This window comes from Macrotis lagotis, chromosome 1, assembly GCF_037893015.1.
Source record: "Macrotis lagotis isolate mMagLag1 chromosome 1, bilby.v1.9.chrom.fasta, whole genome shotgun sequence".
Lineage (NCBI taxonomy): Eukaryota > Metazoa > Chordata > Mammalia > Peramelemorphia > Peramelidae > Macrotis > Macrotis lagotis.
In genome coordinates this window covers 722,464,805-722,480,247 of record NC_133658.1, presented here as the reverse complement: position 1 = coordinate 722,480,247, position 15,443 = coordinate 722,464,805, and the positions used below count along the sequence as shown (strand labels likewise).

At 33.2% G+C, this 15,443-nt stretch overlaps 1 protein-coding gene across 7 annotated transcripts in view; it reads left to right on the top strand.

Annotated features, from left to right (window-relative positions):
* Positions 1–15,443, top strand: part of NBEA (neurobeachin) — a 796,125-nt gene that overhangs the window by 304,013 nt on the left and 476,669 nt on the right. For all 7 annotated transcript variants that reach the window (XM_074216034.1, XM_074216037.1, XM_074216036.1 and 4 more), the window contains one exon: positions 2,203–2,329. In XM_074216034.1, the coding sequence (XP_074072135.1) occupies positions 2,203–2,329 (127 nt within the window). The remainder of the gene's footprint in view (positions 1–2,202; positions 2,330–15,443) is intronic.

The following is a 15,443-nucleotide window of genomic DNA, read 5'->3' as shown; positions in this document are numbered from 1 at the left end:
TATAATTCGGTCCTAGTGGATGATTTCTGCTAAGTCCCATCAGGAATGCTAATATTCCCTAAAGGGCCCCTGGCAATATACCCAGAGGATATATTCCAACTTAGATTAAAAATTGATGAATATTGCATGTTAACCAGATTAGCCTTTGTCATTGAATTAATTTATCATTTGAGATTATGTTGTCCAGATTATTAGCTGCCTTTTCCAAAAAACTTTTATCACAGAAAATTCCACAGAGTGAATTTTTAAAAGCCCTACTGAAGTTAACTTTTTTTTTAATTTCCAGGAATGTTCCTGTTGATGATTAGTTCAAATAAATCCTTACCCAAATCTTTGTGATTCCCTTTTAGGTATTTATACAACGCAAGATGATCCCTGCCTTTCCTTCCCTGACTATAGTAGCCTTCTCTTCTCCAAACTGTATAGCCTTAAATTTTTCCATCTATCATCATTACTTAGAACCTTCCCATTTTGATTAATTTCATGCTTTCTGTATCTTGTTTATCATCCTACCTTTGAGTCTGACAACCATCCACAACACATTTATGGGAATAGTTAAAGGAGAAAATGCTCCTAATTTTATCAAGCTTAATTATATTCACAACAACATTGAGATTTATCTTTTGATCTGGTATAAAAGAATGATTTGCCACCAGGGAATTATCTATTTTACAAAGGTTTTTATGTGTTTATTTTAAACATTTAGTTTGTCTGAAGATTTGATTGAAAGTCTTCTTTCCCTAACTTCACTTCCTTATTCTTTTTTCCACTCTTCTCACTATAAAAAAGAGCACATTTTAATGTCATGAACTAAAATTATTTACCCCCCTCAGTATGAGCCCTTTAAAATATAACAAAATATTTAGAAAAATTATTTTATATAGTCTGTACTGCTAGTTTAATTAACAATTACGTTTCTCTGTCATCTTTATTTAGAGACAGGTCATGAAATAAATTAATTTTTTTCTTTTATGGCCCTTTTAAAAGTCAAGTCTTGATATTTTCCATAGTTCCTTTCTCTTACAAGAAATGAGTAAGAGGTTTAAGAATTGCATTGGAATAATGATTTATAGTTGGATTGGACCTTCAGGAGTATCCCATTCAATACTCTTGTTTTATAAATGAAGAGACTGAAACCTGAAAAGGATAGGTGACTTGTCCTATAGGTGGCAGTTAGATTTAAGCCCAAGGATTTTGACTCTAAATCCTGATTTTGTCCACAATATTTCTCTGATCTCCTCAGGTACATTTTCTATAGAATATCTGCTATAGTCAGCTTTTGTTATACATGTATTTAGGAATAATTTGTTCCCTGGTTTAATTGCCAGGTATGTCTTTAAAGATGTGATGATGGCGGCTAGGTGGCATAGTGGATAAAGCACCGGCCTTGGAGTCAGGAGTACCTGGGTTCAAATCTGGTCTCAGACACTTAATAATTACCTAGCTGTGTGGCCTTGGGCAAGCCACTTAACCTCGTTTGCCTTGCAAAAACCTTAAAAAAAAAAAAAAAAGATGTGATGAGAAGCAGTTTTTTTTGTTTGTTTTGGAAAATGTTATATGATTTGATATAAGAAAGGACACTAGATGTCCCTCAACTCCACTTCTATTTACTATGCTTCTAGAGTATATCATTAACTTTTCTGAAATAATAATTTGGTTATGGAAGAAAACATGTAATAACAGTGTTTTAAAATCTTAGAAAGATTTAATCAAATATGCTATAGTTTAAGCAAGTCCTCAATATGATTCTTGTGGCTACAGTGTAGAAAATATTAATCTAGAAATTTAATTTAGAAATTAAAAAATATTTTATAATATAGTAACTAAAGAAGAGAAATTTCCTATTTCAGAATTTGCATTGCTTTGAAAGTTTTTTATCAATCTCATTTTGTGCTCAAGTTTATTTTCATCTGTCGTCTTTCATTTTATGTTGAAATATATCTCATTGTAACATTTGTTTTAGTGAATCAGTTATGTAAAACAATTGAATTATTAGTACAGCAAATGCTGTTTAAATTCATAAAGAATCATAAAATGATCTAATGGTTAATTGTTTGTTTTTAAATAGTACTGTACTGTTTTGTTTAAAAATTGAGATAATTTTTTCAAAGCCAGAAATGAAAGCCATAAGACTAAGTTATTCTGTTAAATCTACAACTAACTTTACTTTTGGAACTGAAAGTAATATTGTTTTGGAAACAGGTGCAGTGGATTCAGGGTCATCTTCATCCTCCTCCTCTTCTAGTTTTGTGAATGGTGCTACTAGCAAAAACCTTCCAGCTGTACAAACTGTGGCTCCAATGCCAGAAGATTCAGCTGAAAATATGAGGTATGAAAGGCACAGGCTTCATTTATTTATTTATTTTTTTTTTTACCATTTACCTCGTCTTAGTTTAATATTGACTCTTAATTCATTTGGTCTCCCATGTTTGCCAATATGGGGTTATTTTTGATACTTTTCTTTATCATCTGGATAAACTTGACAAGTCTCATAACTTTCCAGTGCTAAAACTTCCTCATCTAGAGAATGAGGGGGATTGGACTAGCTGACCTCTAAATTTGCCATATATTTCTAGTTTTAGAATCCTCTTCACCCTTAACTCTCCTATCCAATAAATTATTTGATTAATGCCAAAATGCCTCTGGAATCTCTCTTCTCTTTCCTTGTCACCATTACTCAAGTACAGATATTCATTACAAGTCTTAATTACTGAAATCACCTCTTTACAAGTATTCTTGCTTCCATTTTTTTTGCCTTCCAAATAATGCTAGATGCCTCTACTATAATAGTTTCATTAATTAATGGATTTTTTTAAATTTAAAGATATTCATGAACTTCCTGTTGCCTCCCAAGTAAAATACAAGCTCCTTTTCCAGTATTCAAGACTACTACAATCTGTCATGATTCTGCCTTCTCACTCTTATTTCCCCCTTAATGCTTTCTAGAGCCTTTATGTGTCATTCAGATTAGATAGTTCTTTTCCTCAGGACAAGCATTTTGTTCCCTTTGCTCCTGTCTTCAAACTATTCCCAGTACCTGAAATACATTTCTCTCTTCCTCTTTGCATACTGAATCCATCCTTGGAATCTCATCTGAAATGCCATCTCCTTTAGTAAACCTTCCCACTTCTTGCCAGGAAATAATAGTTACCCCTTATCCATATATTATCTAAAATGTATTTGTCATATGACATATATCATAGCTAGAGCTCTTGTGCTTTATATCACTATTAGACTGTAAGTTCCTCAAGAGAAGGGAGTTATGTCTTATCTAAATTTTGTACTTTGTCCATTGACTAAGTACAGTACAAACAGAAGGTGAATGCTAAATGTTTATTATATTTTTGACATAAATTAAAAGTAACCTTTACACATGAACTTTATTTTCTGGATTGTTTTATTCCTAAATACTAATAACTTACCATGTTACACATTTCTATGTTGGAGAAATAGAGCCCTTTTATTTTGCTTGTCTTTTGGTACTAATGAGACAAATATAAAAGGAAGTTACCTAGATGAAGGAAAAACACTCAGATTGAACTCATAGAACATAATATTTGGTATTACAGTACAAATTTGATAGTGTTATTTATCAGCCCACATAATACTATCCTAGTAGTTTTTAATTTCCTAAATATGTCCTAGCAGGTGTATCCAACTCGTACCTGGAGGTCTGCATTCCATCAAAGTCCATTCATGTGGCATTATTACATTTTACTATTATATTCATTGGTAATATGGGTTACATTATAATTATAAATATTAAATTCAATATGAAACCCTTGACAATTTTGTTGGGCAACGTGGCCCAGAAAAGCTAAAAGGTTGGACACATGTATCAGGTGGTATATCCCATGCCAATATATAAGCACCCTAGTTAAAAAAAAGCATATTTCCCTTTGTTCCAACATTCTAAATGCCTCCCTGCTACCATGCTGTACCTGATAGGATGGACTAATTTCATTCCACATGGTTAGCAGATTCATACCAGGCAGGAAATGAGATCAATGACTCTGGTAGAACATGCTAAACTCTGAACTGAACTGAATGTATTCTGGACTCTTCCTCTCCTATTCATCTGTGTCAAATTCCCCAAATTTACCCTGGGTTCCATTATTCTCCTATGGGTTCCATAGTGGGTTCCATAGTGTTCCTATGAAAAAATGTTTCCAAAATCTTATTATAATATGATGTCATCAGTTATATTCCAAAATATTAAGGGACTGGTTTCTCCAAAATATATACAAAATTCTCATAATCTACAACAGAAAAGTAACCTAAATAAAACTTTTATACTTAAAGGAAATTTTAAGAGTTCCAAAAAACATACCATTGTTCTGACATAAAAATAATATATTTTTTGATTTAGAGAGAAATTTTTTTTTATTTTGTTTCCTTTTTTTTTTAATCAAGAAGTTTGATTTGTTTGGATTGGAAACAAGTAAATAAAAATATGTAATAGAACTGTATTCCATGATAAATAAGATGAGCAACAAATTGATCACAGTGTACTGAACAATTTTTGAATCTTTGAAAGATCATGGAGAATGGAAAGAGTTGATATGAGACTGGAGAAGGAAAAATTTCCTGATATTCAGTTAAATAAGGGATTTGTATTCTACATTGATTTCAGTTCTTATCAAAATTCTTGGGGGGAAAAAAGATTAAATTTGTTCTATTTAACATTAAGGGAAATAATTAAAAGCAGTGTGTGCGTGTGTGTGTTTGTGTGTGTGTGTGTCTGTTTGTGTGTGTGTGTAAATGGATTGCTATTGAACATATAGAAAAGTTACTTTAGTCTGAATGACTTTATTAAGAATAATCATAACAGATTATTCTTTTTATTTCTTTTTAAGTTTTTAACAACAAACTACTGCTCCTACAAAACAAGTACTGCTGCTACTACTATTACTACTAGGGGAAGCTAGGTGGCATAGTGGATAGTACCAGCCCTGGAATCAGGAGGACCTGAGTTCAAATTTGACTTCAGACACCTAATTACCTAGCTATGTGACCTTGGGCAGTCACTTAACTTTTGCCTTGCAAAAAAACAAAAAAAACTTCTACCACTTCTACTAGTTAACATTTCTTGTTAAGTTAACTGCAAACTAGTACTAGCTAACATTTATATAGTGAATTACGATTTGCAAAGCATTTTATAGATATTATCTCATTTTATCCTTACTAGTAGATCCTATTATTATTATTATCTCCATTTTACAGGTGAGGAAACAAACAGAAAAAAGGTTAACTGATTTGTCCAGAGCTACTAAGCAACTGGGGCAAAATCCAACTCAGGTCTTACTGACTCCAGAATCAGCATTTTTTCAAACTATATTGGTCTATTAAGGAAATAACATATTTCATCAAAATCTTTTACATAGTTTCATGCCATCTTTGATAAATAGATAGGTGATTAGATGGTTAGTTAGATATGGAAATGGATGAATGACTACATTAACTTAGAGGGATGTTTGTGGTAGAGTATACAAGGGAATCTTTTCTTAATCTTATGTTTCTGAACACTCAACTGTGATTTGGACATGGGTATGCATAACATATTAGTCAGATTTTCAAATTTTCAAGAAAAACTAACAGAAAAAAGTTAAGAGTCTAAAAAAGATCTTGATAGACTAGGCCATTTATCCCAATCTATTGAGATAATATTTAATAAGGAGAAATGGTAAAGTTCTATACAAGAAAGTAAAAAATCTACTTCCTTGATGTAGGATGTGAGATATAGGATGGTAGAAAAAGGATCAGATAAAAAAAGATGGGGAAACAGAGTGTTTAATGAACTAGAAACCCAATATATATATATATATAAACAGTATGATCAAGCCACTAAAAGCTAATACTAACCTAGATTGCAATAAGAAAAGCATAGTGTCTAGACTAATGGTGGGGAAGAGGGGAGAAGGATGTGTTGCCTAGCTGTAAACTGACTTGGAAAGGCCACACATCTGAATCCTCTTGAGTTTTGTGCAGCACATTTTACAGTAAACTGGAACATAGCTTGACAACAGGGACCAGGATGGGGAGAGGACTGGGGAATATGTTACATGCATATAGTTGGAAAGCATTAAGGTTATTTAGCCTGGCAAAAAAGAAGATAGTATTTGAAGAGCTGCCCGTATGGGGGGGGGGGGATTAAATTTGTTCCATTTAACCTCAGAGGAACAATTATATCTGGAGTTAGAGCACCTGGGTTAAATACTTGCTGTGCTACATTCTTGGGGGATTTGGGACAATTAACTTAATTTTTCTGGGCCTTAATTTTGTCATGTGTAAGTTGTAAGAATTGAATTATGTGATTTCTATGTTTCCTTCTAACTCTAAATATAAACCTCAGCTGCAGAAGCAAATTTAGGCTTCACATAAGAAAAAGTAGATAATGATAAGTGTTCTTGAGATGGGGAAAGTTCCACACGTACAAAAAACTTCATAACAATATTTTCCTAATAGCAAAAATATGGGGGGAAAGTATCTATGCATTAATTTGGCAATGATTGACACAAATTGTGATATGTGAATGTAATGATATATCATTGTATTATTAAAAAACAAAAATTATAAAGAATTGAGAAATTTGGGAATAACTTGTCTGAATGCATGCAAAGAAACAAGCAAGATCAAGATAAGTTTATGCAGTTAACCCCTCTAATGTAAAAAGAAAAATCAGAATTATGGTTAATGGAATGTGCAATCTTTTCTTCAGAAGATTGACAGTGAAACAGTCTTCTCACAAAGAAACTTCAGTAGAAAAATATTGAGCTATAGATGTGAAATGAGGCATATTTGTCAGACATTATATTTGTTTAACTTAAATTTGGTTTTTATTGTAAGGAAGTATTGTGTATCAATAGTTGAGAAGACACTGTTATTGGGAAATAACAGTGTTTCAAAAAGCACTAGTCAAATATTTATATTAAAAAAATTAGAATTGGGGCAGCTAGGTGGCGCAGTGGATAAAGCACTGGCCCTGGAGTCAGGAGTACCTGGGTTCAAATCCGGTCTCAGACACTTAATAATTACCTAGCTATGTGGCCTTGGGCAAGCCACTTAACCCCATTTGCCTTGCAAAAATGTAAAAGAAAAATTAGAATTGTAGAAAAGTGGAATGCATGACTTCTAGGGAATAATGGAATCACACTTCTGACAGGGAAGGTGATAATGTTAGTAGAATGGACAAACCCCTTGTCACTGGCATAGAGGAAGTTCTTGGTTAATTACAGGTTAGATTAGAAGGTGTCTGAGGTACATTCCAACAACATTGAATGTGCTGATTCTTTAATTCTCTTGATTATGTTTTTATACTTTATTGTATTTATACTTTAAATTTTTTTGATGTGTGTGTGAGAATAAAGTATATTTTCCTTAGCCAAGTTTCAGTCAAGTTTGTATCACTAAGTATGTGTTTTCTAACTGTAGGAAATTTGATTGTCTTAAAAAAATCATACTCAGTTTTGTGGTGGAATCAATAGACAATGGTAATTAAGAATTTATGATTTGTATACAAATATACACTTATAAATATGTACATTCTCATGTATGTGTAAAAATACATTGGTATATCTCTTTACATCCCTTTGTATTTTATATTATGTAGACAACTATTTGGCACAATGTAAAACGTAAGAGTATTGGCACGCAAATTTTTATAAGTACTGCATGACTTCACACATTAGCAGTTTGTACTTGTTTTAAAGCAAAATATGATCATGGCAATCATTACTGTAAAGTTTTTTTAAATGAAGATGCCCAAACTTTATAATGAAGAGCCATAAGCATCAAGTACAAAGTACATCATAATTTTTTTATTTGACTAAAAGGATAATAACAAGGCTCTAAATTTTCATGTTTATTGTCAAACATCTGAATTTGTATTTAGATTTTTGCTATAAATAAACCTCTATATTTTTGTTAACTGTATATGGCAAAGAATAGCATTACTCAGTTCTGTTTTTGGAAATGAATTTATTATTTAAAATCAATTATACGGGTGGCTAGGTGGCGTAGTAGATAGAGCACCAGCCCTGGAGTCAGGAGTACCTGAGTTCAAATCCAGCCTCAGACACTTAATAATTACCTAGTTGTGTGGCCTTGGGCAAGCCACTTGACTTTTGCCTTGCAAAAAAAACTAAAACTGAAATAAAATAAAAAAATAAAATCAATTATAACTTTAAATTTGAGTCTATAATTAGCATTTTTATTTTTGCTGCCAACATTATGCTTTCAAAAATCCTCCTACTCTGGGGCAGGTAGGTGGCATAGTGGATAAAGCACTGGCCCTGGAGTCAGTAGTACCTGGGTTCAAATCCAGTCTCAGACACTTAATAATTACCTAGCTGTGTGGCCTTGGGCAAGCCACTTAACCCCCTTTTGCCTTGCAAAAACTCTAAAAACAAAATCCTCCTACTCTGATCAAAAAATTTTCTTTCAGACATTTACTCAGTCAAATGTGTCTCTAATCTCTTTCATTTGGAAAGTCTTACAGACATTTAACCTGCCTATTCTATATGACTTGTTTTGTTTTTTAGTTTTTTTGCAAGGCAATGGGGTTATGCCCAAAGTCACACAGCTAAGTAATTATTAAGTATCTGAAACCAGATTTGAATCCGGTCCTCCTATCCACTGCAGCACCTAGCTGCCCTTTCTGTATGCTTCTTGTCTAAGTCTTAATGTAAATTATCTACAGGGATTCCACCCACCATCCTGGGTACTTTTCTTCAGTTTCTCCTGATTTTGTAAGAATAACAATGAAACACTGTCTGTCTTTTCCACATGTTATCTTTCCCTCTTGACATGTGACTCACCCATGGTGCTCTATCCACTGTGCCACCTAGCTGCCCTCTAAATATATTTTTATATATAAATATACACAGTAAAAAAATAATTCAGCAATTCTCAAGCATATTAAAGCAATGCTTTAAATTTTCTCAGGTTGAAATTAGAGAATTATAAATTTTCCAGGTTATTTGCCAGTTGAGATCTCTCTCTAAGAGCCTAAAATATTAACTGACTCTTCTCTAATTACTACCTTTCAAAGTATATGAAAAAAAAATTAGACAAAAATAATTTAAGCCTTTTTGATGCTCCATCTATTTAACATTAATGATTGTTAGAAATTTTATCTCACTTTTTAATTTTTGCTATTACAATTTCTGAGATCATTATGGTTTATGTGTTTATTTTTTACATGACATTTTGCTGTACGGTATTTTAGAAGTCCCACCTAAATTTCAGCCTAGTAATATTTGTAGAGTTTCATTTGATATGTTAATTGGAAATTGAGTTTTTCCTCTTCAGTCTTCTCTTCCTTAGATCCATTTACATTTTAGTTTCTTTCTATTTCTGCAAAACAAGCAATTACTAATTCCCAAACATGCACTCCAGGAAGCTTTTACAGTTATCTGGGGACATCCCCAGAGATGCATTAAATTCAATAAAACCTAGAACATGTTTATTTGGAATTCAACACACCATATAAAGGCAGTAAACTTCCTCTTGAGCAAAGAAGGATAGTATTTAGTTTCCATTTTTTAATTTCCTGGTAGCCTTATCTGATTTCTTAGAGCATACATGACATTTAAAGGTTTTTTTGTTGTTTAGTAAATCCATTCAAAAGACATGAAGGAAAAATAAACGTCACATTTTGATTTTAAATGTTGAATTGAATAAAATGAATGCATTTTATTAGCATTTTTTGATGCTGTTTAGTGACTACTGCTCAAAAGGTTGTATTAACTTGGAAATGCTCTCACAAATTCTGAAATTGTGTTAACACAATACCAGGCCTTTTGATAATTAAATTAATCCTGTGTAAGTGGTCAATTCAATGGGGGGGCATTGGGGGAGGGCAGGCAATTAGTATTTTATTGACCAAGATCCAAGTTCGTCATTTTTATTTTCAATAGATTATTTTACTATATGGCCTTTTGTATAATTGGTATCTTAACTTTATTTTTCCCTCTTTGTTTATTTGAACGTTTCATTTTACCTTAGTTTCTTTAATATGCAGTTAATACTTAACATGCAGTGATTGAATTATATATTCTTAATGGTTATAAAGTATAATTATTAAAACATAACATTTTATAAATTAATGTTACATACTGTATTTCCTTATATATAAGACACACCTTAATTTTGAAGCCTGAAATTTGAAAAAAAAATTGTATTACATAAAGTTATTGAACTCTTTTATTCGTCATAAAATTCATCCAACTCCTCATCATCAGAACTCCCATTCATTAGCTCATCCTCATCTGTATTTGATGATGAATCTCTGTCTTAGGAGAGGTTCTGACCTGCCTGAGCTCTGGTCTGTGGTTGACCACAAGTTCTCCCTGGGCAAGTCTGGTGCGTGGACGCATGCTTAGTCAATTCTGTTTCATGAACCTGAAGCACCAGTTGTGTCCTTTGAAATCAGTCACTTTTTCATCAGCAATTCTTCTGGCCTTCTGCTGAAGCATCTTGGTGGACACAGGAACTTCACTGGCCTTTGCTCTTTAACCCATCTATTCAGTCCCCTCTCTAACTCGAGTCACTTGGCTGACTTGCCTCTCATGGCCTTCTTTTGCCAGGGCATTTTCAGGTGGGTTTCTTCTTCCTCTAACTAGTCTCAGATTGTTTTATCACTTGGAGGACCACCAGACTGAGGTTCAGCAGCACGATTTTTATTCATTTTTGCAAACTGGATCACTTTGAACTTGAATTCAGCACTGGACGATGAGCTATTTCTGGGCAAATGTGGCAAAATGTAACCTGATATATACTGGCAAAAAATGCGAAATAATGCGAGTGCAAAGACAGCATGAACAAAAAAGGCAGGAAATTCAAGTAAAAAAATCTGTAATTACTGTATAAGACGCTTACAGTTTTTAGATCCCAAATTTTTTGGAAAAGGATGTGTCTTGTCCATGGGAAAATATGGTAATTGGTTAATAGTAATAACATTTCTCAAATAGCTCTTTTGGATATATATATATATATATATATATATATGAGTTAGAAATTGCTCATTCTACTTTACTGGATTTCATTAGTTTTACCAATTTTTTTTCCATAACTAAAAGCTTTAGTGTGATTCAGTGAACAAAATTCTTGATTTAGATCTGAAGATCAGAATTTAATTTTATTGTTTCCCACCTGTATAAATTTTAAGTTACTTAACCTCTCTGACCTCAGTTTTTTCTCTGTAAAATTAAGGGATTGGAGAAGATGACTGCTAAGGTTCCTTTCAACTCTAAATTATGTATACTCCTGTGATACTCCTCTGTCCACAGTCCTTATAACCAGTTTAAAATCTCCTAAAAGTGATTAACTGTTAATATGTTTTGGACAAAGTGACCTCTGAACTTATTTCCATTTATGAGATTCTATGATTCTAAATTGTTGTTTGTTTGTTTTTTACAAATAAAGATGCAGTAACTATTTCCTAACCCACTGCAACAATATTCCTTCATTATTTCTACTCTAAGTCAGTTACATTTATTGTTTATACAGAGTTTCAATAGTTATAGTGAAAACATTAGGAGTAATACAAGGTAACTGCATTCAATAGAAGCATTCTCTCAAACCATTGTGGCACCAAATTAAATTTAAATCATTGCATCATGGCTTTGTTGTGGCTTCTACCAAAGAAGTATTTTGCTAAGCACTTTGTAGAATTGCTCCAGATTAACTTTTAATAGACCAAAAAAGAAGTATCCTTAATTTTATGAATAGATAAAATCATAAGGGAGTTTATTAGAACTTGAACCCATATTTTTACTCCTCAAGAGAAGTTGTAAATTAAAAATAGATAAATTTGCAATACGGTTTCATGCATTCTGTATTCTCTAAATATATATATATATATATATACATACACATATCTAGCTATCTATCCATTTATCCATCCATCTATAATATAAGATCAGGAAGAGAGAGTTTATAGTAAATGTCCTGAGTTTTCTGTAAAGTTTGAGATAAACTTTTCATCTGAGAAGGTTCAGGGAATGGAACCCAAGAGAGATTTGAGGAGGAATGAAAAAATTTGGAAGAGCTCCTATGGAGAGTGGGATAGTAAATTGATAAGGAATTTACAATAATATTGCCTATGAGTAGTGAAGATTAGGTTGAGCTTATATAATACAAATTTGTTTATATATATATATATATATATATATATATATATATATATATATATATATATATATATATATGATAACATGGTCCTCTTTGACTAAAAAAAAACTTAATCTGTTTCCTCTTCATCTTTCTGTATTTGTTAGCTTATTCTAAGCTTCAGAAATGCCTAGACAGTTAACCTTAGACAGAACATGATTGATTTGGAGTTAGAAAGGACCACAGAGCCTATTTAGTCCAACTCCCTCATTTTGTGGATAAGAAAATGGAAGTCCAGGAAGGTTAGTTGAGTGACTTACATAAGGTAATAATACTGTTATCCATATCAGTGGCAGAACTCCAGAGCCAGTCATTTTCTTATTAAAATTCCTAGGGAGCAGGACTGTTCATTTTTGTCTCTTTAATCTCAGTGCCTTGCATAATATCCTGGCTCAGGATAGATATTTAATAAATGTGAATGCTTTCTCTCTTTACTTCTCTTAAATCTAGTATATTTCCTTCCTGGGAGCTTTAATCTCTCTCTCCTTCTCTAATACATCATCCCTTTTTGTCCTCATTGTCATTCTTTCATAGATGACTTTAGAGTGAATGAATAAATGACATGAATGGAGCAGGAAATCATTTATTAAGTCCTTACTATTTTTCAGCTACTGTGCTAAACCATGGGTTTAAGCAAATACAAAAGCTTGCCATTCCCTGCCCTCAAGCTTCTATTCTAATGAGAAAAGCAATACATATAGTATTGGTATATATTGGTGGTATGGGGACACAAGGATGGTGATATAATACACAGAACAATTTGTTGAAATGCCCTTTCCAGAAGCAATTTGCTTCTGGAAAAGTTTATTTTTATTGCTATGCCTAAATAGAGAAAATTTAAGGGTGATATGTGTGTTATACCTCCCCATCCCCACACTCCCCAATCTTCTTCTTTGATTTTATTCCTGTTTTTTTAAATTTTAGTGGAAGACATCATACAATCATGTCATCCCTGATCAATACAAATTCATCTACAATAAATAAAGCTAAACCTTCACTGATGCATAACACTATTTTTCTTCCCTCATAGACTCTCAGTTATATTTTCCAGAGGTGCTGACCTCTTCTTTTCCTTTTTGGTCATGATGGCCAATCTCATAAGTATGAGATGGTGCCTCTCAGAGCTGTTTTAATTTGTATTTCTCTAATCTGTGTGATTTAGAGCACTTTTGCATAAGATTGTAGGTAATTTGATTTCTTCTATTAAACTGCCTGTTCATATCCTTTGACCATTTATCAGTTGGGAAATGACTCATGGTCTTATAAATTTGATTCAGTTCTCTACGTATTTGAAAATGGTGTAAATTTTTCCTCCCAGATTTCTGCATTCCTTTTAAATTGTGAGCACTTTAGTTTTAGGATTAATCAAAATTATGGACAGGACAATTAGACACTGTCATAGTTCTGTCCGTAAACTATGGTGACTAGCAGTCCAGTGGCGTCATTCCCACAACTCATCAGAGAACTTCTGGAAAGCCAAAATCTTTGATTTCCCGGGGTACATATGATTGCAGGCTTGAGAGGAAAAAGTCATGCTGACAATTAGACCATTGAGAGTCAGGCTTGGATGTTCCTTGTTGTCACAGCCTGGTGTGGCTGGAGTGTCATGGTGCCTTGCTGATATGGGAAGAAAACCACAATCCAAATTGTAGAAGTCCATTAAGACATCACCAGAAGTCCTGTTTCCTTTCACTTTAGAGCATGGGATGAGACAGTTCTGGAAAGACTCTCCTCACTCTAATAAACACAATGTGTAGCATTTGGAGTTAGAAAGGACCACAGAGCCTATTTAGTCCAACTCCCTCATTTTGTGGATAAGAAAATGGAAGTACAGGAAGGTTAGTTGAGTGACTTACATAAGGTAATAATACTGTTATCCATATCAGTGGCAGAACTCCAGAGACAGTGTGCTCTTTCCACTTTTACACACTGTCTCCACTTTCTCTCCCAATTGTTTTGGGGATCAAATGAGATGGTGCACATAAAGTGTTTTGCAAATTTTGAAGCACTATTATGTTTTCAGTTATCATTGTAACATTATGATTGTAATAACCTTGAATTGATAGAACACTATCCATTGAATAATTGATAGAATTTGGAGACCAAAAGATTAAGTATTAAATTTCACATGAGATACTTCATAGCTGGGTAACCCAGACCAAGGTATTTATTTATATTTTTCCATCTATAAAATGGGATAATAACAGGACACACATCACAAGGTCGTTTTGATGTTCGTATCATGTGAGGTAATATATATAGGAAAGCATTTTATAAATCATGAATACCTTTATAAAATTCAGCCATTATCTTCATCATCATCATCATCATCACTGTATCTATCTTCCTTTATTCTCGTCACTGAGGAAAATTTTAAATAATTATATTGAAATTTTAAATATCTTGAGCTTCCCTATGATTTTGCTGCAGTATGTTGCATTGCTGGAAAATCTGAGACTCTACTACTTTTTAACTACTTTAAGAATTCCTACTTGGGGATAGTGGAATACAATTTCAGTAAAGAGATTGTTTTAACCATATAACCCTAAGTTTGCTGCCATTCCACATTCAGGACAGTAATCCTGACACCCCTATAATTGTGCCTTTAATCCCTTTCCCATCTTCTTTCATAGCTCACACTATTCATCATTCTCTCTGTCTCATCTTCATTCCCTCCCCATATACTAATTCTTTATCTGTTAACTATGAATATTGCCAGGATAAAATTATTTTTTCCCTTTAATCTTGCCATCCTCTCAAGTTATCCATTGTCTTCTCCCTTTGACACTTGCTTCCTCTCTAAAATGTTACCATTGATCTCAGTGACTTTCTTTAGTTCTTGTTCTCCTTGATTTCTCTTTAACTATTAACACTGCTGAATACCTGGTATCCTTATGGATTCTCTTTTCTCCTTTGCCTTTTATGAAATTAGGGGAGTTAGGTGGCACAGGGGATAGAACACTGGCCTTGGAATCTGGAGGATTGAAGTTCGAATCCAGTCTCAGACACTTGACTCTTAGTATGACCTTTGCCAAATCACTTTACACAGATTGACTCACATCCAAGGTCATCTCCAGTCATCCTGATTCATATCTAGTCCCTGGACCTAGCTGACTCTGAAGGAGAAAATGAGACTGGTGACATAGCACAGCACCCCCCTCTCTGAAATCCAGTTTGTATGGTTATTATGGCATCACCTCCTGATATCATGGTCTTCTTCAAGAACAAAGGACAAACATCATTTATGACACTATTTCCCTCTACTTATACTT